We start from the raw sequence: 25,928 nt of genomic DNA, 5'->3' as shown, positions 1-25,928 counted from the left end.
TTAAAACAACTTTAGAATCGGTAAAACTTTTTTGGCGCCCAACGTTTAACGTGTTGGTGTTGAACTCTCGAACTGGTTAATTTGATATCTCAAATGTTGTCCGGCACCGTAATATTCAAAGCCATGTACTTAGCTTCCGAAAGTTGTACAAAAACAGATGTATACCCGGGAGGATTCAATTGATACGTTGGAATTTACTTAGCAGATGCAATTCCCCGATAACTTCGATATAAATACAATTTGAAGTAAATAAAAATATCGTTTTACGCGGGTATATTTCGTCTAGACTCGTTCCTTATTACTGATTCCAAAATCCAAACAATAAATTATCTCTTTCTTCCATTTCAGTAAAAAACTTACTAACATCCCCCCACAAAAGAATGTCCAATTCCGGTTCGTACAATGATAACAATCAAAATGGTTACGGCAGTAGTAGTAGCTATGGCTCAAATTTTCTACAACCTCCCGGAATGAATGATCGCCTGACGAGTATTCAATCGAGAAGAAAATTTAGTTTTCCTGCAACGCTACATTCTGCAAATCTACTGGAGGTTAATCAAATATCAACACGTCGTCGTTTAAGTAATGTCAGTGATGTGGTCACCAGGAAACTCTCCTATACCATCGGATGGAAAGGTGCTCAAATACCAGCCCAGGAAATTGTTTCGCAAGGACGCTGTCTATGTGGTCAATACATAAAAAGGCGTTTAAGACGTTCCGGGCTTTTTAATAAGAAATTGGGGCTACAACGGATTCGAAGTATTTTGGGTACATCGACTATGTCAGTGGTGCGGGAGGTATTTCCCGCAGTTATGGTGGTAAGTGCAATGATTATTTATCAGAATTTTTTAATAGAAATAATAATTGTTTTCCTTTCTTTCAGCTTGGCGATGAATTGGAACGCATGCATCCTCGCATTTATACCGGTGTGGCTCGTCAAATTTGCCGAAACCCAGGTGGGGAATTCCAATCGGCCGACACGGTATTACTTCTGGTTAGCGCTGTGGCTCGTGAACTTTTCCGCATGGATATAACATGGAGTAAAATTGTTTCACTGTTTGCCATTGCCGGTGGCCTATCGGTGGATTGTGTTCGCCAGGGACATCCTGAGTATTTGCCGAAATTAATGCAAAGTGTTTCCGATGTCATTGAAGATGAATTAGTGCCTTGGATTAATGAAAATGGTGGATGGGTAAGATGGATTTGAAATATGGAAAATGAGCAAAAATATATATATTTTTTTTTTAATTTTTGGTAAAATATTTAAAGGCCTTACTTTGGTTAGGCTCAGCTTTCTCTTTGTAACACACGACGGGAAGCTTTAGATAATGTGGCGACGTTCCACTTATTCTTTTTGACTTTTAACACCCATTCCTTTTGTATATCTTTTTAATAATATTTTTATCTTCTCCTTATAGGTTGGCATCAACAATCACGTCCATCCGGCCACGAATAAATTGAATCCCCTGGAATGGACCACCATTATTGTTGGCAGTATTTTTGGTTTAGTATTAATTTATATGTTTATTAGATTTGTTGTTACTTATTTAGTACCAAAAGTGTATGACAGAATTACAGGTAAATAAAAACACACAACTGTTATAAAATCTGTTATACAAACCATAGAAAAGCTATAAAGTTATTTGAAAATAACGGCTGTGTGTTGGGTTTTGTCTGATCATTTGAAAGCTCAAATGTGAAAGCTTTGTCGAAGCAATAACAAGTGTTGCTAATCTATTATTTTTATTTAAACGCAAATAGTCGGTGTCTACAACGATGATTTATGGTATATTGCTTCAAGAAATATTACTTGGGAGTGTATATATACAGTATGTCAAGAATGAATTTACACATGGATAATTATTAAACATTTTCAAAAAACAAATAATTTACCCAGTAAATCAGAATACTGTTTTTCAAAAGCTAATTATGTTCAACTGAATTTATTACTGAGCTCTGTTGACTGGTCTAAGCTTCAATCATGTAATACTCTAAATGAAATGGTGCATATGTTTTATTATAAATTAAATGATTTCATATCTAAAACTTTTCCGAAAATAAATGTCAAAAAAGCACTGGACCTCCATGGAATACTCCAACTTTATCAAAATTGAAGAAACTATATAAAAAATTTAAAAAAAGTAGATCTATAGACTTTGCTAGTTACTGTATTGCAAGGTCGAAATACACAATATTAAATAAAAAGTTGTATAAAAACTATCGGGCATATTCTGGCATTCACTTCAAGGGCAGAAGTGTATCGAACACACGCCGAGGTGTTCTGTAACACACTTTACACCCATTTGAGGTGTATTCTTTACACTTACATTTTCATAATGAGAGTCGGGTGTATTCATGTTCTTCTATATAAAAGAAAATCTTTTTTGAAATAAAAAGGGCACATGATGATAGAATAATATGTTATTATTGCGTATAATTAGTTTAAAATCACAAAATTAAGATAAAACGTCCTTAAAAACAAATTTTAAATAGATACTAAGGTTTGTGTTCCATTTTCTTCAACTGTATTACTCGCTTGACACAAACAGCTGATTTGAAGTAAGGCCGAAGAAGATAGGGTTACCATATGATCCTCTTAAATCAATCAACAAATTAATGATATTACAGAGTCTTTCATACATATATTTTATGTTGCGAATAATAAAATATTAAAAAATAATAGCAAAATTATCGTTAGAACTAACGAAATTAGTAAAAAAAATTAGAGAAACCATGTTAAAAACGAATACAGTTTATAATGCATGGCAACACTATTTCTGCAAAGTACCAGCTTGGCGTTTATTTTTGTCGCAGTTGAAAATTTCAATTCACGTGAGAACCAGAACAGGAGGTAACTTCTGAGGTGAAGTGTATGTGTGAAGTGAAAACAACACACCGTGAATTCCAGAACATACCCGTATATATTGAAGACAAAGAAGGAATTATTGTACAATCCTAAAAGTTTTTATAGTCTCATAAATACAAAACGTCGGACAAAAATATTCCCTAAGATTTTAAGGTTTGGAACAAATGTTGCATGTTATGACGCTGGCATCGCAAATTTATTTGCCTCCTTCGTTTAAACCACTTATTCTAATAAAACTCACGATGTCTCATTTCAATATCCATATACTATTTCTGATTATCCCTCAATAACCGTGCAAAACTTTGATGTTTCAGTAGTTTTAAATAGCCTTAAAAGTATAAAAAGTGTAACTACACATGGACCGGATGGTGTTCCGGCTTGTATTCTAAAACACTGTGCAGATAACATAGCACTCCCATTATGCATTATATTCAACAAATCTCTAGGCTCGGGTGACTTTCCAGAAATATGGAAGGAATCGTACATCACTCTCCTTTTCAAAACAGGAAATAGAAATGAGGTCTGCAATTATAGAGTAATTGCTAAACTAAATAGTATTCCAAAATTGTTTCGAAAAAATTGTCACCGACATATTATCATTTTAGGTGTCGTCTGTTTTATCGAAATACCAACATGGATTTCGGAAATCTCGTTCCATCATAACAAATCTTTTGCAACTAACCACTTTAGTAAACGATGGATTCAAAAGAAAATATCTGACGGACTGCATATACACCAACTTCAGCAAAGCCTTTGATAAAGTTAATATAAATTTATTAATACAAAAATTGAATAAAATTGATTTCAGTCCCTCTTTATTGAAGTGGATAAACTCATATCTAATAAGCAGAGTACAAGTGGTAAAATTTCAAAGCGCTATTTCTAAAAAAATACAATATCCTCTGGTGTTCCTCAGGGGAGCCATCTTGGTCCAGTATTATTCACCCTATTTATAAATGATTTACCAAATGTAATATGTCATTCTAATGTATTAATGAACGCAGATGACGTGAACATAGTTTACTCTTTCAATAATCCGATGGATAAACTAAAATTGCAATCGGACATTTGTTGTTTTTATGAATGGTGTGAAATCAACTTATTGGAACTAAATATTCTAAAATGTAAACATATGTCCTTTTTTAGATTGAAAAAAAGTTGATTCTCATTACTATCATAATGAACACAGGGTGGAATCTGTTGTCTCTATTAATGATCTAGGTATCATTTTGGATAATAAATTAAACTTTAGATAACACATTGTTTAAAGGACTAAAAAGGCTTATAAAAACCTTGGCTATATTAAAAGTTGGAACAAAGAATTTTTAGATTATCATGTTACTAATTAAGAACTCAAAATACTAAATAACAGCCAATTCGGAGGAAAAATACGATCAAAACCCTCAAAATACTGAAAATTATATGGGGGCTACCAGAAAATGGTGACCTATATTTATAATTTTTTGTGGAGACATTTAGTACCCAATAAGAACTCAATATACCAAATTTCATAGTATTCGGTTGAAAAATGCGCTCAAGAACCTCAAAATACCGAAGATTGGGGTACTTTTATATGGGAGCTATGCCTAAACGTGGACCAATATATCCCATCTTCGAACTTACCTGCAGACAAAAGAACATTCATATGCAAAATTTCAGCACCTTATCTCAATTCCTTCAGAAGATAGCGTGATTACAACAGATGGACGGACATCGCTAGATCGTCTAGAATTTTACCCTGATCATGAATATATATACTTTACAGGGTCGGAAATGAATATTTCGATGAGTTACGTAAATAAAATATTGAAACATTTATTTTTAAATTTTGGCGTTTCTATTTTCTTTCTTCAATGGCAACACTTTTTTTAAACAAATTATTCTCTTAGTGCAGATCATAAACAATTCTCCCCTTCTCTTAATTCTGATAGACTAGCCGAGAGTGTTCAGGTATGCCTGGCATTTCTCTCTCGTTCAACACCGCTCCAGCACAAACACTTAGTGGGGAGGTGGTGATTATGGCAACGACACCTAAGCACCTAACTGAACTTGTTAACTACTGCTCCACACAGAAAATGTTGGGGACTCAACAGTCAGTCAGTCCAGGCACAGCGACACGGTTTCTAAGATCAATTGATCTTTTCGAAAGCAAAGCGGCGGCCGCGGAAAAAAAGACAGAAAAACAGACGGAGTACCAAAAAAGAAAAAAAAAATAATGAAATAAAAACAAACGGCAAAACGCACGAGAATCTCGAATATTTTTTGGAGACAGACGACAAACGGTTGGTTGGTTGATCGATCAAGTTGTGTGTGCCAGTAGCTACTCCCCCCGCCGCCTATTCGCACTGTTGTTATTTGAGTTTCTGTTTATTGTTTTTTTTTTCATTTTATATTTTGAGAATATTTAAATTGTTGTATTTTACTTTTTAAACCTTAATTCGTTTCGTATTACTCTTTGATTAAGACTCGATTTGGTGTGTGCGTGATTTTGTTTTAATTCGAGACTTCGATTGTGTGTACGGGACAGACCTGAAAAGAAATTGTGAAAGACAGACAGAGCGACAACAATAACAAACAATAGACTACAGACAGTCAATAAATAATAAATACAAAAAACGATACCAAAAATATAATTAAAATAAATACACTTCAACACCTTGAAGCAGAAGTAGAAAGAAGCAGCATTCTCAAATCCAAAGAAAGCATTTTAAGTTAATTCAGAAAAATTGCACAGACAAGGAAATACTACAGTTCGGAAATCAAGGTAAAATTTGCCGCTTGCCAAGTAAATCTCTAATTGCAAAACAAAAAAAAATAAACATTTATAATATTGTTATTTTTCCATTGCAGTGTGGTGATACAACAAATCCAGCAACAACAACAAATATACACACTTAAAATAGACTACTAATAACAAAAAGCAGCAGATCTAAGGTTACATGCTCACACGTAGTTCAACAGAACTGAAACGCAATCACAAAAAGAAAACAAAAATAAACGACCGACAAACGAACGATCGAGCAGCAGTCAGACAACATTATCTCCAAACACACAGCATCCCGCTGCTGACCACCACCATACCCCACATATCAAGACAAGCTTAGCCATAGCCAAACAGTAGACAAAAAAGCTGCTGTAACGGCTTTAAAGCAGAACGAACAAAACAATTGGAACTGAAGCATAAATTCATCTTTTCAACGAGATTCTTTCAAAAATTTCGCAAAAAACACTTAGAGATTTCAAATTGTCATAATTTTGGAATATTATGCCTTCACCACCGTCCACCCCGCGTATACGCAATACACCACCACCCTTTCCCCCAGCACCCAAGCTAGCACGAGCCAAATTAAAATCCTCATCGTTGGATCATGAAATCTTCCTGACCACAACTCACAGTCGACCCAAACATCATCGACCGTTACAGACCAGCACCTCCGTGGAATGGCATCATCAACATCAATCAGCTTTAACTATACCGCGAACGGGTTCAACATCATCGCTGGCCAGCAGTACATTCCAATATCCATTGGCGGGCGGTAGTAATTATCATGATTTTAAAAATGAAATTATCAATCAGGTGAGTATCGAATAGTTATTAAATATATAAAATTGAAATCTTAATCGTAATCTGAAAATATTTTTGAAGGTTAGAAGAGCTACAAATATACTAACAAAGGATTTGCTGATTTATAAGAGAGAATATTTATAAAGCAGTAGCAGATCTATAAACGTGAATTATTGTTAGAATAATTTTTAAGAAGTAGCAGGGATATAAAGTAATAACAGACTATAATAATAAAGGACTATAGGCGTAGATTTTTAAGAAACAATTTCAAGGTCTTAAGAATCCTGTTTTCTGAAGCACCCCATCAAAAAATAACAAATAGGTTTATTATACCCTGCACCATTGTATGGAGGGTATATTAATTTTGTCATTCCGTTTGTAACTCATCGAAATATTCATTTCAGACCCTATAAATTGATCAGGTAAAATTCTAAAATTCTCTGATCAGGGTAAAATTCTAAGACGATATAGCTATGTCCGTCCGTCCGTCTGTTGTAATCACGCTATTTGCTGAAGGAATTGAGATAGATAGCCAAAATTTTGCATAGAGACGCCTTTGGTCTCCTCCTTTGTATACCAAATGTCTGCATTAAAAATTAAAAATATCGGTCCACTTTTTCTGGTAGCCCCCATATAACGATACCCCCCAAATTTCGGTTATTTTTTCGGGTAGCCCCCATATAAGACACCCTCAATTTTCGGTATTTTCGTTTGTTTTTCAACCGAATTCCCTATAATTTGGTTTTTGTAGTCGTGTATGATAACAAATATCCCTTCCAAAAATTATTAATATTCTTTATTAAAGTAGTTAGATGATTTGTTCCGTGTGTTGGTGTTGTCCCCATATAGGCGTGTTCTAAGGATATCGTGATAAAAGGCCCATATCTCTGGGAACTGTCAATTGATTGGATCTGCTTAACCGACAAAATAGAAATCATATGTAATAGAAAATCGGAAGTATTAACATTATAAAGCAGCATAAATGATCTGCTGTCTATAAATCGCCAAAATGAAAACCCCAGGAACTGTTTTACATTTGTGTTTAAATGATCAAACCTTTTAATTGAATAAAAAATACAATTAGTTAATTAGTGACTATTAAATCAATAGGTATGGATTTTTAGAAATATATTTTCAAAGAACTAATATTTTTCTCTGGGTGCAATTACCTGCTATACGTGTAATACATTCGTCTAATCAATTATTTAAAACTTCAAATTAAAAAAATGTTTATGAAACGGTTTTTGTTGTTGTTATTTCTTGTTAGCTTTCTTAAGCTAATTGATTGATCTATATAGGATGTTCCAAAGAATGAAACGTAATTGCCATGACCATAATAATACAAACAGATAAGGTTAATAAATCTATCATTAGAGAGCCAAACATGAAAGTAATAAATATTTGTCATTTCACAAAGCAGAGGAGAAGCACCGCTGGATTTTCAAAACTGACAATTGAATTGTATATACATAGTACTGAGTCGCAATTTTTTTCTATTTATTGTTGCTGTTGTTGACCTTTGGTACTATATGGTGAGGAGCAAAAAAAAAAATAAATGAAAACATTGCTCTAAAAATAATAATAATAACAATAATAAATTGCAAAGCTATGTTTGCGGTTTTTGGAATGAAGCAAAGAAGCAAAAATTAAGAAAGCTAATTTTGAAATGGGAAGAAATGTGTGAAATGCGGGTAAAAAAAAATAATGGGAAGTTGCTAAAGGGGTCAAGTATATTATTCAAGGTAATAATATATACAATTAAAAATTATGTCGAATAATATATATTCGCATAACAATCGTTTGATTGTCCACATTTTTTCCAAACATTTGTGGATTTTTTTCTAATATTTCACTTCATGGTGAGTATCACCCATATGTATGATCAAAACGATTAAATTTTGCTTTCTTTTTGTTTCCTGATAATTTTATGGTAAACAAAAGAAGCAGCAAACACATGATTAATGCAGCCGGCAAGAGGTACTTAATTGAATACACCAAAGAGCAATAAGGGGGATCAACACCCACTATGTATATAGACACCAACTAAGTTCACTAAGTACAGCAATTTATTCAGGAAAATCAAATGAGACTACAAACATATAAAAAAATTTGTTATGTGCAAAAAAAGAATGTGAACAATAAGCGACAGGTTAGGTGGTTGGTGGTCGGTCTGGTCGCCAGCGGTCTTATCAATTTTGCGGTGGGTGAATAGGTTCACTTTATATTTGTGTTATAGCAGTTATCCCCCCTCTGGTGATGCATTCATGAATCTTTGTTATGACATTATGATGTGGGGAAGGTTCATGTACAAACGTGTGAGCTGAATTTGATGAAAAGATTTTTTTTACAAAAAACCCGATTTATTATTTTTGATGAGCTGTTTTTTTACCACATACATTCCCTCATCTTTAACTAAACCAAATCGAAGATCAAAATAATATAGATGTTATATTAAAAATCCACAACATCTTTGGATCTCTAAAAATATCCAAGTGCCTGTTTAATAGTCCTTGAATTGTTATACCCTTCACCACATTGTGGTACAGGTTTTTATGTCTCTGTTGCATATGTTTGTAACAGGCAAAAGGAAACGAGATAGACACATGGTTCCTTTTGAGAATATGCATAGAATCACATTCTGAGTCGATTTATGCATGTCCGTCCGTCCGTCTAAGTATTTTTGTGAACAAAGTACAGGTCGCATTTATGATCCTATCTGGATGAAATTTGGCACAGATCAATTTTTTGCCCCAAGGACAACCCCTATTGAAGTTGGTGAAAATCGGTTCTGATTTTATATAGCTCCCATATATATTTTTTCGTTCGATTAAATGTAAATGGTGCACCAAAGTCCCTATATATCCTTCGATTTGCACGAAATTTTGCATAGCGTAATGAATTGAGTCTAGAATTATGTGCGTTAAATTTCGTGAAAATCGGTTCAGATTTAGATATAGCTCCCATACATATTTTCGTCCGATTTTAGGTAAATAGTGCACCAAATTCCCTATATATCCTTCGATTTGCACGAAATTTGGCATAGCGTACTGAATTAAGTCTAGAACGATGTGTGTTGAATTTCGAGAAAATCGGTTCAGATTCAGATATAGCTCCCATATATATTTTTGTCAGATTTTTAGCAAATGAACTGATGAATATGAATGAACGGGAGATTATATCTTTATTATAGATGAACTGGTAATTATATCTTGAACTGCGCTCTGTGTTGCAGCGTAATGAATAGTTTGATTTAAATCGATAATTGTGTCCCATTGCAGAAAACGAATCTAAATCTGCTATATTGACATGTACATGGCATAGGTTACATATGTGTGGATTGATGTACCATAGAGAAAACCCAATGTACCAAATTTCACCGAATTCGACTGAAAAGCACGCTCAAGAACCCCATTTGATTCCCAATAAGAACCCATTGTAACAAATTTAAGAAAATTCACGTCAATAGTGCGCTCAAGAACTCCAAAATTGGGGGTACCCTTATATGCCTATGCGTGGGCCGATATAGCTCATCTTCGAACTTGACTTGCCTGCAGACAAAATACAACTCTGTGCAAAATTTTGGGCAATCTACCCCAATTCGTTTAAAGGCTAGACAACAGACAGATGGACATGCTTAAATCGTCATCGAATTTTACGCTGATCAAAAATATTTATTTTATAGGATTGGAAATGATTATTTCGATGAGTTATAAACGAAAAAATATACATAATACAAATGTACCCGGTTATTAATCGCTTAGTTAAGTCGGTTGACATATAGACACAGATCATACATATATTTAATGTAGTCCATTTTTATGTCAATGGCCCTCAAAAATGCGAGGTCTGTTAGGATGCATCTCTTGAATATAGCTAAGGTGGTAAAGCATATCATATAGTCAGACCCGTACGATTATACTACTTTCCTTACTGGTTTTAATTGGAACTGGAAAAAAATTGAAGCCCAAGGAATTTTTTAAAGGCCACCATTTTTTGTATATCCTGACCACAACTTTATTTTAGTTGTCTTTAAACGATTTAATAATGAATCTTTTTATGTTTTGATTGTTTTTTTATTGATTGATATCTTTATAAAATAAATTCACTATTTTCAAGATATACATTTCAATTTCTTTCCGAACAATTAAATAATTTTTATTGTAAAAATAGAAAAAAATCCCTCAAACATTAAAAAATCATTAGTTTTTCCTCACAACATGCTCTTACCATTCTATTAAAAGAAAAAAACTGTCGATTCGTCCAAAATGCAAAAATAATGAAAAAAATTATATTATAAACAAAACGCAAGTGTGAATTATTTTCGGCATTGAATAATTACACGCTGAACATTGTTTTTTTCTTTCTTTTTTATTTATTTAGTAGTGTTGAGTGAGAAGAAATTTAGTTAGACACGTATTCTTGCTGTGCAAATAATTCTTTTGTTGTTTCCAAAAGAAAACCAAGAAGAAGAACAGGCAACTATACACTTGTCGTCCCGAGGATGGATGACTGACTAACCCAGACCAAGTGTTTAGTTTATGAATGGAATTCATAGAGAAGAAAATAATAAACAAAACACACACCACTAATGGCCAATGAAATTGGTAAAATATGTGCGTGTTTGCAAAAAATACAAAAAGTAAAGTGTATTGTAAGTAGTGGAGGATGAAAAAACAAAAACAATTGATGTGGGTGTAAAATATTATCGAATAAAAAATACACATGATAGTAATATATACTCCACTCACATTCCTTGACATTTATCACTGTTTTGGTTTTCGGTTCCAAAAGTTGCTTTAATTATTATCCAATTCTACTCATTTAAATATTATCGAATAGATTTCAATTTGGTTCCCTATTTAAGCAGAAACTTCGAAAAAGAATACTATTTTTTTTTTAATTAGGAAACAAACTGTGCATTATGTTTATCCTATAAACACATTCACAATTTTAAAATATAAATAAATAAATATTTAAATTAATGTTAAAAAATACTCGTTTACTGAATGAAAATATTTCAACAGCTTTTTTTAAAGCGAAACCTTGAACTCCATATTCGTATGATTAGATCTAGTACATCTGTTTGTGTATGTTGAATTAGAAGAGTTTCCTAAACAAAAATTGTTTTACATCGAATTACTTAAACAAGTAAAAACGGCGTTACGTGGTTCAATCTGTTTATACCTTCCGGTTCAATTTTTTAATATATTCCTAAAATCGATCTGGTATTTTATGTGGGGATTATGTCAGCGGGTACGTTATGTTCTAAGAAACAAACAGGCACATGGGTTTTTAAAATTGTCTGTGATCTATTTTATTTTTATTCACCAGCAAATTTGAGTCCCCAATAACTGGTACTCAGGTTGAACCAGTAAGGCTAGTTCAAAAGTCGGACGGGGCCGACTATATAATACCCTTCACCACTTTGTATACATACAAGAGATGGTAATGTATACAATATCCTGTTGATAGAAGAGACATGGCATATGTGGATGACCATTGACATGGAATCGGTAGAAAAACAAATGCATAGATATTGGAATCAATAAAAGACCATACCATTCAGATATCTATAAACAAATTGCATGTCAATCGGACAGACTTGAATTTTTAGTGTAACATTTTTATGAAATCCGGCAAAATTTTATATGGGAGATATATTTAAATCTGAACCGATTTCAACAAAACTTCACACATATCAAACTGGATTGTGTTCAGTACGCTGTGCTAATTTTTGTCTAAATCGGAAAAGTATTGGGAGTATGGTGCACCATTCATATAAAATCGGACGAAACTATATATGGGAGCTATATCTAAATATGGACTGATTCGAACAAAACTTCACAGATGTCAAAATGGACTAAATTCCGTACGTTGGGCGAAATCTTGTCCCAATCGGGTAATTTTTTTCAGTTCCGTGCACCAATTACCTAAAATCGGACGAAACTATATATGGAAGCTATATCTAAATCTGAACCGATTCCAACAAAATTTCGCATACATAAATTTGGACCTTATTCAGTATGCTGTGCAAAATTTTGTGTCAATCGGCCTAAATTTGACGCTTTGGTGCTCTATTTACCTAAAATCGGACGAAACTATATATGAGAGCTATATCTAAATCTGAACCGATTTCAACAAAACTGCGCATACATCAATCTAGACCTAATTCATTAATCTGTGCTAAATTTTGTCTCAATCGGATCAATATTGAGAGTTTGGGGCACCATTTACATAAAATCGGACGAAATTATATATGGGAGCTGAATCTAAATCTGTACCGATTTCCTCCAATTTCAATAGAGTTCGTCCTTATTTAGTGTCTTGTGACAAATTTCATCCAAATCGGATCATAAATGTGATCTATACTTTGTTTACAATTTAACATCTACAGACGGCCGGACAAGCATAAATCGACTCAGAAAGTGATTCTATGCATATTCTCAAAAGGAACCATGGGTCTATCTCGTTTATTTATGCCTTTTACAAACATATGCACAAAGACATAATAAAAATCCACGCAGACAGTTGTGAGGGCTTCAATAATATTCTTTTAAAATCCACGTTTATAGTTCTGCAAGTGCTTCATAACCATTCCTTTAATACTTCTCGATCAAAACTATTCCAGCCCTTCAAAAATATTCTTTAAAAAATCCACGCTTATAGCTATGCTCGTCCTTAAAAATTTTATCAAATCAAAACTATTCCGGCCCTTCAAAAATATTCTTTAAAAAATCCACGCTTATAGCTATGCTCGTCCTTAAAAATTTTATTTTAAAAAATTACGTATGTCCTTCAAAAATATTCTTTCATAAATCAACGCTTATAGCTATTTAGGTCCTTCAAAAAATTCGGTTAAAAATCCACGCTTATAGCTCAAAAAATCTTTTAAACATCCACGCTTATAGCTCAGAAGGCCATTCAAAAATATTCTTTTAAAAATCCCCGCTTATAGCTCAGTAGGTCCCTCTAAAATATTATTTTAAAATTCGTTATTTTAGCTCAGTAGGTCCTTCAAAAATATTTTTTTTAATAAATCCACGCTTATAGCCATTTAGGTCCTCAAAAATATTCTTTTAAAAATCCACGCTTATTACTTAGAAGTTCATTTAAAAAAAGTCTTTTATAATTCACTCAGTAGGATCTTCAAAAATATTCTTTTAAAATTCGTTATTTAAGCTCAGTAGGCCCCTCAAAAATTTCTTTTAAAAATCCACGCTTATAGCTAAGAAGGTCATTCAAAAAAAATCGTTTAAAAAATCGACTCTTATAGCTCAAAAGGCCATTCAAAAATATTCTTTTAAAAATACAAGGTAATAGCTTAAAAGGTATTTCAAATATATTCCACTCTTATAGCCAAGTAGGTCCTTTAAAAATTCACCCTTATAGTTCAGAAGGTCATTCAAAAATATTATTTTAAGAATCCGCGCTTATAGCTTAGAAGGTCCTTCAAAAATTTTATTTTAAGAATCCGCGCTTATAGCTTAGAAGGTCCTTCAAAAACATCCCTTTAAAAAACCACGCTTATATAGATCAGTAGGTCCTTCAAAAATATTCTGTATAAAATGTACCCTTATAGCTCTGTCAGTCCTACAAAAATATACATTTTTTAACTGTGCTGGTCCTTTAAAAATATTATTTATAGAATCCAATCTATTATAGTCTCTCTCATCCTACATATATATTCCCTTGAAAAACACCATTATTCTCCACACATTATTCTGATTATTTTATTTTTTTTTTCTTTCAGGGAAAATGTCTTTGTGGTCAATACATAAGAGCCCGCCTACGAAGAGCTGGCGTTTTAAATCGTAAAGTCCTACAAAGAATGCGTAGCTTATTAGAACCATCATCAGAAGTTGTTTATGAAGTCTTTCCGGCATTAAATAGTGTGAGTAGCCATGAGACTAACTAACCAAGAATTTCTTTTAATTACATTTTTCATTTTCTCTTTCTCCCCACCCCCCACAGATGGGCGAAGAACTTGAACGCATGCATCCACGTATCTATACAAATGTTTCACGGCAACTTTCCCGCGCACCCTACGGCGAACTGGTCGACAGTGATACAGCGCCCATGCTAATGAATCTAGTGGCGAAGCAACTATTCTCACGTAGCACCGCCGAAAAGGAACGCATTACATGGGCCAAAATAATTTCTGTGTTTGCGGTGTGTGGCGGCTTTGCCATCGATTGTGTACGTCAAGGTCACTACGATTATTTGCAGTGTTTGGTCGATGGTGTGGGAGAAATTATCGAAGATGATCTAGTCCATTGGTTGGTGGAACGTGGCGGTTGGATGGGTCTGCAACAGCACATAAAACCCAAAGGTTCCCAAACATTTTCGTTTTTAGATTGGTTAACACTTTTCGTGGCGATCTCTTCAAGTTTTTATGCCGTAGCAAATTTCCTTAAACAAATAGGTTGTCAATTGTATTCGTTAATATTTTGAAGAAATACAGATGGGAATGTGATGAAGAGATACATTTTGTGATTTGTAATAGAAAAAAATAATGTGAAAAGAACTTTGTAAAATTATTTAATTATTTATTGTTTTTGTAATAATTTTAAGTTTGACATACCTACATACATACACACACACATTTGTTAAATGGTTGTTTGTAAGCCCCAGATCTACACAACATTGTTACAAAAAAAGTAAAATCACATTTGTTTTTAGTCAAAATGGTTAAATAATAATAATTGTTAAATTTGAAAAAAAAATATTTAAATTTTCCTTTTTTACAATTGTATGTAAAATGCAAAAGATTCATAGTAATTTTCAGGATATACATAGAATCATTTTAGAGTTAAGTATTCCACTAATGTGACGCTATTAGGATTACATTCGTCTGAGGGAAGCAAAGCTGAATGCTATTGAACGCGGACTTCGGATAGTGCGAAGACCAATAGCTGCGAATGAAATAAACAGTCATCGAGTCCATATGGAGAGTTTCAGTGGAAATGTTCTTTTCAAATTCCACGCTTAAAAATATTCTTTTAAATTTCCACGCTTAAAAATGTTCTTTTAAAATTCCACGCTTCAAAAATATTCTTTTAAAAATCCGCGCTTATTGCTCAGTGGGTCATTCAAAAAAATAAAAATCCCTTCTTGAAACGAAAAAAAATTGGCGACCGGGACTTTGTCTGTGCCTATCCCGGCCTAAATGTGATTCCATCCTTGTCGAGGGGAGTGCTAACTGGCTCTCCTTTCAAACTACACGGTGGTGGAAAATAAAACCAAATATTTATATGTAGCGGATGACGAAAATGCATATGAGAATTATTAACATTAATGTAACTAAGCAATGACATTTAATTCACCACCAAATAATGTGGTATGAATGGTTTGTGTATTTGCTATGTGCTTGGTGGTGATTTGAAAATGACATTGCCAGATAGAATAAAAATCAGCTCTTGCTGACAAAAAATTATTTAAAATCCACAATATGTTCTAAATTGGATCGGATAAAAACATAAACAATGGTAATTGATTTATGATTGTAAAAGTGTGAGTGAGCACCATCCACGACAATTTTGAAAATTTTAATTGGAAAAAGAGTGGAAGAGAGGAAAAATAGTTGGAGTTGCCAAAAATAGAAGCCATGCCAAGGTGTATTAAATAAGGTGTAAGTGACAATCATATGGTTTCAAACTATTTTCTTTATTGTTTGTAAAGTAAATTGTCAAAAACATTTTCAATATTACATTTCGATTTCAAAAATTGTTTTTAATTTGAGGCTTTTTTAATTATAAAAATTCAAGAAAGGAAACCTAGGCCCAGTTTTAACCCCGTTCACCGATTGGTCCACATATTTTATGTTATGTGTGGAAATCTGTCCAGAAAACCCAGCTACTCATAAAATCGAGATTATGTTAGCCTATATTGGAATCGGTCCCTTGGTGCTTGTCACAATTCTCGGCGGAGGTTAAATACGCCTATGGAAAGATTTTATACGGTCAACACAATTTCCATGATTTAGTCTTTGGCCGGGGATATATCCTTCAATTTTCTTTAAGATGGCAAGATTTGAAGCCACTCCATAGAAAAAATAGATTGCAATCCACAATATAAACATCACAAGGAGCCATAGGCTACATGTGGGAAACTTAAAATTAATCGCGACCAGGTCTTAAACTTTATTTTTCACTGACCTAAAACCGCAATAACCCAAGAATACACAAATTCATTAATTATTCCTCAAAAAATAATTCTTGACAAAAATAAATTAATAATTGTTTTTGTTTATTTTTGTCAAAAATTTATTGTCAGCATGACAATTTAATTTTTATAACAACAATCAAACAACAATGTTGTTTTTGTAAAATATTTGTTGTTGTATCTGATGCATACACCTTATTAAATACACCTTGAGCCATGCCAAATTTTTGACAAAGCCTAGGATCTGATTGGGTTCTGCTTTAGAGAAGAAATTTGCCGAACTGTCTGTGTCTTCTGCCACCGCTATGGACACCTGCAATTGTTTCTAGCTCTTCCCCATCCTCACATAAACGCCAATAATCCACTCGGTTAATGTCACATTTGGAAGTAAGATATCTAATCTTGCAATAACCTGTTTTGACTCCTACAAGGATTTTAATCTCCCTCTTACTATGAGACAACAGCGAAGAAGCTCTACGGCGAGACTATCAACATATATAGTCACCGGTCCTATGTTATCGGTGACTATATATGTTGATAGTCTATCCCTGACCACTTGTCCAGGATTCCCTACTAGGCAACTCTACTCTGATGTCGTTAAAGTCGTTATGGGAGGGAGTAAATTCATTGATGTGAGTACTCCTCTCTAAAAAGTAAAAAACTGGCGTCGTGTAAAGGATACTAGCGTGGCCAAAATTCAGCGACTTCCATGCATCCGTTTCCCGGAGCATCAAAGCACATATAGCAACATTGCATTCAAGGCTGCCTTGCAGGAGTAGATTCCTATTTGTCCGTTCTTAATGCGTTCATCAACATTCCTTTTCCACGTTAGTTTGTGGTCGAGGACTGTACCAAAGTATTTTGCTTCTAAGGAAAGGTCTAAGGTAACTCAACCCAAGGATGGCAATCAGAAATTTGGTATCTTACACAGGAGTTAATGCAATTGGTGTTTAGTAGGCATATTGAGTTGTTAGTGGTAGGGGAGTTGCCAATCTCCTACTAGGCGCGTCTTCTACGATGTGCAGGGTGGAGCTGACCTAGGTCAAACTACGCCAACCCAGTACAGGCGGCAATCGTTGGTGGAACCACAAGCCTCGTGTCGTCTAGATCAAGCGATTGTGATCCGGCTGTTCTAGGTATGGATGCCTTGGCACCTGCAGCTGTACCTGCTACCACCGCATCGTGTTTACCCCCAAAAAAAGATAACAACCCGGCAATTCAAATGGAAAACGAGCAAGTCAAGACTGATGCAAATCAGTCCACGACTGACAGGACCTTAGTTCTGGGAGGGGGCGACCTACATGCTATCATGCTAACAACCGAAAAATATTCAAAGGTCGGAACTGCCCGAAAAGCATCCGATTCGAAGCACGTGCCGTATCTTACCTCCGCAAATTCGTAGGGCTAGAAGCGAATTTGCCTTCGTAGAGGGAGGTTCATCTCATCAAGGGCAAGATGAAATTCGTAAGGACGTTCGAAAGAACTCACCCGGACGCTCCAGATGGATAGGATCTCCCTGCCGAAACAGACGGCTCTGTCAAAAGTCTCCAAGGAGACCTCGGAACCGAGCAAAGTATCAGATTTGGCCAATCCCACTGTCTCTGACAAATGTGTGAAGCTTACTTCTGACCCGAAGCCCCCAACGCAAACTGTCATCCATAAGCGTGAACGACGTGTGGAGGGATCTGTATCAAAGCCCGATTATACGGCAATTGAAAAAGGTAAAGCGGTTGGTGCTAAGGCTTTGAAGGTTAGTGCTAAGGCTCTGATCCCTATGGTAGGATTAGCGATAGTCACTGGTTGATATTTGAAGCAAGTCTCTAACGTCTTCTATAGAAGTCTCCAGCAAAGATCTCCCAATCTATCAAGGTATCCAACGAATAACTTATTTTCTATAGAAGTCTCCCACAAAGATGAGATCCGGTATGCTAGTGGACCCATAAATATTACACACCATAGAGGGATAAAATATCCTGTGAATGGTGATCCTTCGTTTCTTTAGCAACCCACTTATTTTCTTCCTGCCTTCTTTCAATTTAAAAATCTACGAACTCCAAAAATAAATTTTCTTTTATTGCCATTATAAGCAAAACTTTATTATTATTTAATTTTATAGAAAATAAATTGTAAACTAGTTATATATACTTTTTTGTTTTTTTGAATAAAATTAAACTCTACATATATACTTAACGAACATTCATAAGTTATAAAGTAAATAATTTGTTTAGGTGTTTTTGTTTTATAATCAAGTAATTAATGAAAAAATTATTAAACAATTAACAACAATTCTAAGGAAAATGGGATAAATAATCAAAGAAGAGGAATGGGATGGGGAGGTCAGGTCAGTTGGTTAACAAAGAATAATATGATGGGTTAGTTGTTTGTTAGTGATGAATGGGTGGTGGTGTTGGCGTAGTAGTGGAGGTGGGGTTGTTAAACATTTAAGTTTTTCCAAAAATGTAGTACCAAAGGTATATAAGTTTGTTGTTGTTTTTTGTGGGGCCGGGAGGGGGATAAATAATTTCCCAATGTAGAAGTACTTAAAAAACTATTTGTATAACAAATAACTTAGAGAGAATTGTTATGCAGCATAGATATAACTATAAATATAATAATAAAAATACACTTATAACATAAATAAAATTAAATAAATGTCCAAATATAATTTTGTGTTTTTTAATATTTATATAGAACAATTAGGTGAATTCATGGTGAGAGTTAAGGATATGTGATGATTTAGATGCTAATATAATTAAGAAAAAAAATATAATTTTTGTTGTGGTACAAAAAAGCGTATTTTATATATGTGAGGTATTAAATTATCAAGACATAATTGTCATACTTCAATGTCTTAGAATTCAAAATAAAGGGTGTGTTTTTTTTAATGGTGTGTGAGGGAGGGCGGGTCCAAAAATATTCCTAGTTGGCTGATCGTTAATCAAATCAACCTTGTACTCTGTGATTAGTTGCAGTTCCCGGCATAATTGCTCTGCATTATGATCCATCGCCATTTACATTTTACTTTTCTCATTGGCCACAGCTTCCAGGCGTTCTATGACTTTTGTTAAATCCATTTCCTTGTTGATTTTCAAGTACATAGTTTTGCGCACTTCATGGAATGCAACCCAGGCGGGTACTTCTTTGGCAATCAATTTCAAATGTTTTTCAATTTCTTGGGCGGTCAGACTTGTACGGAAACTATTTTGGATTTTCTTAATGACAATTTCTTGCGTGAGAACACCTTTGCGTTCGGTAATGAAAACATTGCGTAAATGGCGAGCCAATTCGGGTAGACGTGAATAGTTGGCAGCCTCTTGATCCTGTGAGGGACGACGTGTCATGGCATCTAAGGCCTTGGCAGCTTGTTTTGCACGAATTTTTTCCAATAGAGATTTGGGTACACCCTTTAGTAGTGAAGCTGTTGCATCTGCTGCCGGCGCCGCCGCTGGGGTTGTTGGTGCTGCTGTTGGATCGGTTGTTGTCTTTGTAGCTGCTGCTTCCTTCGCCTTGTCATTGGTTATATCCTTATTGTTGCCTGGTTCTTTGGATGTTTCTGCTTTTGTGTTGTCAATATTTTTCTTATTCTCTGCCTGCACTTTATCGGCCTCAATTTTCGCCTCATAACGCTCCAATGCCCTTTCCATAGGGGTAGCACAATTAAAGAGATTCCTGGCCGTCGATAGAATATCCTTGGCCGAGGAATATTTCTCTACATTGGGTGGTTGTGGCAAATTGCCCAATGGAATTTCGGGACAATTTTCCAAATCAAAGTCTGGATGCCAACGTGTTACCTTTTCACGGGGAATTGATAGTGGTGGATCCAGTGAGAGAAGGAATTTCTCATGTTCCTCCTTTACCTTTTCCAATAGCAAATGTTGGAATTTCTGTAATCTTTCGGTCATAACATGAGGATTCATGGAATTACTTTGGGCCGAGCTTAGCACATCGTCTTCATCGATTTTATTCATTTTCATTTTTTCCGGTAGATTTTCTACATTTGGTGCAATAACCAATTGGAAGTAGTCGGCCTTTGAGGCTGACCCATAGTTACGCATTTTCATTTGTGAGAAAATAAAGGCATCCGGATAGATGTGTTTAATCTGAGCCAAATGACGTTCATAGAAGTTTTTGCGTAACATTCTCTGTACGGCGGGTTTTAATTTTTTGAAAGTGATACATTCACGACGATTATGGAACATAGCACAAACGGAATCCAAACCCTTGAATACTTCAATAAGATGACGATATTTGTAGGGTAGCGGTAATTGGCCAGCTTTGCTTGTTTCAGCCAATGACATAAAACGTTGATATGCCGGTGGCACAATCATCTTGGAGGGTGAACCATGTTTGGCCGGACTGAAGAGGACACGTTTGGAAACATCGGTGTGACGTGGTGACATAAGCTCATTTTTGTCGGGTGTTGGGGGAGGAAGTTTTGTGGGTGTTTTAAAGGTTTTTGAGGGACTGCAAAAGAGAAGAGAGAAAGAAAATTGGATGAGTATATAATGAATAAAAAAAATATAAATAATAAATTTAAAATACAACATTTTAAGAATATTAAAATAAAGAAAATATTTTAAGAGAAAATAAAAGGGTCTTTTGCTCAATATCCTAACCTAAAACAAGGTTTGTAATTATTACAAAACATAAAACAAAGTCAGAATTTTTTAGTGAATAAAATACAAGTATGTTCGGTAGAATTTGGCCGTTATTCAATGTCTAAAACATTATGTGGGACACATTAGGCCCATTTCAATTTGTTGTATATAAAATGATTTACTTTAGTTTATCAGTGGATATGGAAACTATTTTCCTCACAGCAAAAGGCTATATGATTTAAAACCCTTTTTCAACGGCTATTTAATTTTCTTAATATCCATATCATGCTTTCCTACAAAATGGTAATTTAAAAAACAATTTTCATTTTTTACCAAGCACAATTACCTTGACCTATCTTAATTATAAACCGAATTCCCGTCCTAAAAAAAATCTAGTCGAATAAAATCGGAATTTATTAATGACTTCACAATAAATTCATTGTCTGTTGACATTCACACACACAACATTCTGGGAGTAATAGTAATATTGAAAAATCAACGTTTCATAGTTGTATGCAGTTGGCCTACAAATTAACAAGAAGAAAATACAAAAAATAAAATAAAGAGTTTGAGCAAAAACTATTTGGCTTTAAACCCAAACTTTAGTTTTTTAGCATTATCAACAACAATTGAGGTCATATTTTCTACTTTTGGAGTGTATTGAAGAAAAAAATGCTTAAATTGCATTTAAAACACGCCAAGAGCAATGATGTTGATTTGCATTTAATTCTTCTACATCTTCACCTACAGTTTGAATTAGTTGTGAGAAATAAAAAAAAACTTAAAAAACAACGCTAACAATTAAATATACAAAAAATCACCCCCTTACAAAAAAGTTAAGCTCTGGCATGTGTTTAAAAACTTCAAAAAAGGATAAAGGAATGCCATTATAATTTCAAAAAAGGGGGTTGATTGGTTGCTCTAGTTATGCAAGGACAACAATTGAAGTAAAGGAATGCAGCATATGTCATATGCAATGTTATTTTTCGGGTACCATATGTTGATGGGAAAAATGCTATTTTAATTTCAGGGTGCTCTGCTCATCATGTGACATTAATGACCACCACATGTTTTCAGTTTATATTTTTGCATTTTCCCAATAACATTTTCTCGAATTGTTTTCACATAGTTCCCGGATATTTTATTTGATGCCATTTTGAAGCAATTAAAAAATATACGTTACAAGATCCTTTTTTATATATGGGTGGTAATGATGGTGGTGGTTATAGCGATCGTTATTGAAATTTCTTCTTCAAGGGTTTTGTTTGTATACCCAAACAACCAACACATGTACGTACAAACACATTTCATATCTAATGTCTGTCGGCGGTTGGGTTCTTGTGTTGTTGTTTCCTTTTTCTTCAAATTAAAACCTTATAACTATCATGTTTGCCTTTTACTTATTTTTCTTCGGCACACAGAAAAAAGGGGGTTGTTTTTTGTACGTTACAAAAACATGTTAGGCATATACTACAGACTTTATTGTTATTCCTAAAGATCGTCGCCGTCTGGTTTTAAAAGAAGAAATAACAACAACAACCACAACGACAACAAAGGATAGAAATGTGTATTTTTGAAATGACAAGGCATTCTTTTTTGTTCTTCTCAAACGGATTTTCTTTATCTTCCTTTTTCTGGGTTTCAGGTAGCAGCCGGTTGGCTCTTGCTCTCTCTGGAAACTAAGTAATGTTGTTTGTTTATTGTGAACAACAATAGGAGAAGCTAAAGATGCAAGTACGTGCTGCTCGCTCTGAGGCTGGGGGGTTAGTTACAATTTTCTTAGGTCATAACTTAGATATCTGAAGAAAAATGCATATGTGTCCAAAAAAAAGTAACGGAAATTTTCTTTCTTAGTAAATGAGAAATTGCATGGAAATGACAACAGGAAAGGTCAGGGGTGGCAGGCAATGTGTAAATAACTTTCTTTGTTTGAAAATGTAATTTTAAGGACGTTTTGAAGATGGGTGATTAAGAATTTAGTTATTTTTTGATTTCTATTTGCTTTCTATTTGCTTTGCAATTTTGCTTTCTATCGGCAGCTGTTTCAATAAATTGTATGTTATTAATTGTAAATAGAGTTGGCTGATGTTGATTTAAGGCCTTGGCAAATGTGTCGGAATTTGATATTTGTCACATTTAATTTTTTTACAATGGGATTATTTAAAAAGCATTCTTTCTATGGCTTTGTATTGGATGTTATTGAAAATTATAGCTAAGGAAAATTCACAAACATCCAAAATAATTTGAAATAAATTAATTTTTTGAATAAAAAAATAATATAATATAATAGTTGTATTTTACTTTGGACCCTCTTCTAATGTACCAATTTTTCTTGGCATTTTGAACATTATTTTCATGGTTTCATTTCGAAAAATTCATCATAGAAAACTGTAAATTAGAGTAATTCATAGTTATCTAAAATGATTTAAAATAAATTTTAGTTTTTGTTTCAATATGCCAACAACAATTACTGGACTGGTGTTGTCATTTCCTAGCCCATAGTTTTAGTTGTATATTTCATTCCATATTCTTCCAAGTTGTTGATTATTATAATTGCTCAGGAAAACCGGCATTTAGCTCATCTTTTTCTTGAGATATGAATTATTTGGGGATTTATGTAATGAAGTTTTTGGAATCGCTCATGGCCCTTTGGGCCATGTTCTCGTTTACGAAATAAAATTGAAACGCCGATATTTCCACTAAAGAAAAATTAGCTTTTTTATACACAAAATCAGTTCTTCATTCATAAAACTCTCTAAATTTTGTCCCAAATAACATATTTCATCTCTAAGGTTAACGTTTTATTATAATATTTCTTTGTCCCTTTTCAGTATTTTCGATTTTTTTCTAAGATTGATCACTCATCAAAAATGTCTATGGCTTTGTAATTCTTTAGTAAATTTGATAATTTATTAAAATAAATTATAAAAGGAAACATTTTTAATTTTTTCCCCAAAACAAAGAATGAAAATTGAAGTTACTTATCATCTTGTACTCCAGTTTAGGGTTTTAGTGGTATTCTTCTTTTCAATTAAGTACCGAGTTATATTTTGGTGTTTTTTTTTTTTTCAATTTTATATAGATACACATACATATTTTTCAATTGTCCACCTCATACCAACACACACAATATTTCTTGCTGTGGGCTGGTGTGAGTGATAAAGCAAAACAGTGGAAAGCCACCGTGTGTGTCATTATCTGTGGTCTAGCAACAAAGTGTATTTAATATTATTTTTTGGTTAAAAATTTAGGCGGGAAATTGTGGTGACCCAAGAAGGCATTAAGAAATGTGAAAATTTTGGTTTAAGCACCCAAAAAAAAAAAAAAAAAACTTGAAAAAAAAATGATCACTATATATCTTCTCTTCAATAAACCACTAAAATTATAATAAAAAAGTATTTAATTTGTTTGATTTTAGTTCTTCTTACCTTGTCAAAACTTCCAATTCAATTTTATCGAATTCTTTCAATTGTAAAACTGGTGTCTTCTTCGAAGGTGATTGCATATTCTCCTTGAGTTTACGATTACGTTCCTCCTGCTCTTTGCGGGTCTTTTCCAATTCCTGTATACGTGCCAAAGAGGCCTTAAGCTCTTGCAGTTTGGCACTACGTGACACCTTGGTTTTAACTTCCTCGAAGGTGAGCTCCTTCTTGACCATGGATTTAATTTCTCCCTGCTTGAGGGGTGTAGATCCTTTGATAATTTGTTTGGTTGGTGTCTTAAAGCCACGTTCAACATTTTTGGCATTATTTTGTGAATTGAAAGCATTAATAATTGTACCCGATGGTGTGGATTCATTAACTTTTTGCCTAGTTCTTGGTGTAGCAACTTCAGTGGGTTTTTTACGTGGCGAAAGTGTGCCTTTTTTAATAAATTGTACTAATTTTTGTTGTTTAATATTCTCCTCAATTTTGGACATTTTCTTGGGTGATACACCGCTGTCTGGTACCTGGCTGGGATCTTGGACACCAATGCGTTTGACCGTGCGTCCGGAACGGGTACGCATACCCATTTTTTTAAGAGCTGCAATTTCATCATGCTGGTCCTGTTGAGCCTGTTGAATAACATTTTGTTGGCTATTCTGTTGTGTAGTTGTTGTGTTGGCATTTGAGTCTTGTGTTGTTGGTTCTGATGATTCCAGAAGACGCTATAAAACAAGAAAAAATATTTTTAAATTATTATAAAATTCTTTTCTTTTTTTTCTTTAAATAATTTTTGTCAACAATTTTTTTGTTAATAATCTTTTAACCAAAACAAGTATTCTAATGATATCATAAAGCGTCTCTGCAACCACGCTGCCTCTAGGCAGGGGATGTTTTGCCAGCCACTACTACCAGCATGCATGCATGTGTATTTCTTTCTCGCATGCATTAACAAACGACGCATTTATTTTACAAATAAATTCACTTCCTTTGAAAGGATATTCTTTTTTTATTGGAAAATATTGTTAAATAATAAACTTACTCTAGTTTTAATGGTAGTTATATCCTCGGCTACAGCACGTTTTCTGGTATTGAAAAACGCTGCAATGGATGGTTGAGCCATTTCTTTTCCTTTTTTAACTTCTTGTACTTGGTCAAACAAAAATAAATTTAATTAAAATTATTTTTTCTTATTGCTTTTCTTATTTTTGTTTATTGCTTATATGCACTTTGTTTTCTTTGTATTGCAGGATTGTACGTGCTCATGTGTTATATTTATATCTATTTCTATATTAACACTTTGATTTTTTATTTTT

At 33.9% G+C, this 25,928-nt stretch overlaps 3 protein-coding genes and 1 non-coding gene across 4 annotated transcripts; 2 read left to right on the top strand and 2 right to left on the bottom strand.

Moving 5' to 3' along the window:
* Window positions 1–370: 370 nt before the first annotated feature.
* Window positions 371–1,599, top strand: LOC133326684 (bcl-2-related ovarian killer protein-like). The gene is made up of 3 exons (XM_061535308.1): window positions 371–818; window positions 884–1,192; window positions 1,419–1,599. Exons 1-3 carry the CDS (start codon window positions 381–383, stop codon window positions 1,584–1,586), a joined length of 915 nt encoding a protein of 304 aa, XP_061391292.1. The 5' UTR covers window positions 371–380; the 3' UTR covers window positions 1,587–1,599.
* A 4,532-nt stretch (window positions 1,600–6,131) lies between these two features.
* LOC133326661 (bcl-2-related ovarian killer protein homolog B-like) lies at window positions 6,132–14,882 on the top strand. Its single transcript, XM_061535288.1, has 3 exons — window positions 6,132–6,443; window positions 14,182–14,322; window positions 14,403–14,882. Exons 1-3 carry the CDS (start codon window positions 6,132–6,134, stop codon window positions 14,880–14,882), a joined length of 933 nt encoding a protein of 310 aa, XP_061391272.1.
* A 668-nt stretch (window positions 14,883–15,550) lies between these two features.
* Window positions 15,551–15,653, bottom strand: LOC133326722 (U6atac minor spliceosomal RNA). Its single transcript, XR_009754202.1, has one exon. It is a non-coding gene; the product is annotated as a U6atac minor spliceosomal RNA (small nuclear RNA).
* Window positions 15,654–19,579: 3,926 nt separating this feature from the next.
* Window positions 19,580–25,740, bottom strand: LOC133326673 (DNA replication factor Cdt1-like). Its single transcript, XM_061535298.1, has 3 exons — window positions 25,655–25,740; window positions 24,619–25,337; window positions 19,580–21,056 (listed from the first exon to the last, which is right to left on the bottom strand). Exons 1-3 carry the CDS (start codon window positions 25,733–25,735, stop codon window positions 19,604–19,606), a joined length of 2,253 nt encoding a protein of 750 aa, XP_061391282.1. The 5' UTR covers window positions 25,736–25,740; the 3' UTR covers window positions 19,580–19,603.
* Window positions 25,741–25,928: the final 188 nt, after the last annotated feature.

This window comes from Musca vetustissima, unplaced genomic scaffold (genome assembly GCF_032173495.1).
Source record: "Musca vetustissima isolate MV318-11 ecotype Yass unplaced genomic scaffold, APGP_CSIRO_Mvet_v1 utg25179, whole genome shotgun sequence".
NCBI lineage: Eukaryota > Metazoa > Arthropoda > Insecta > Diptera > Muscidae > Musca > Musca vetustissima.
This window is presented reverse-complemented; position numbering and strand designations above follow the sequence as displayed.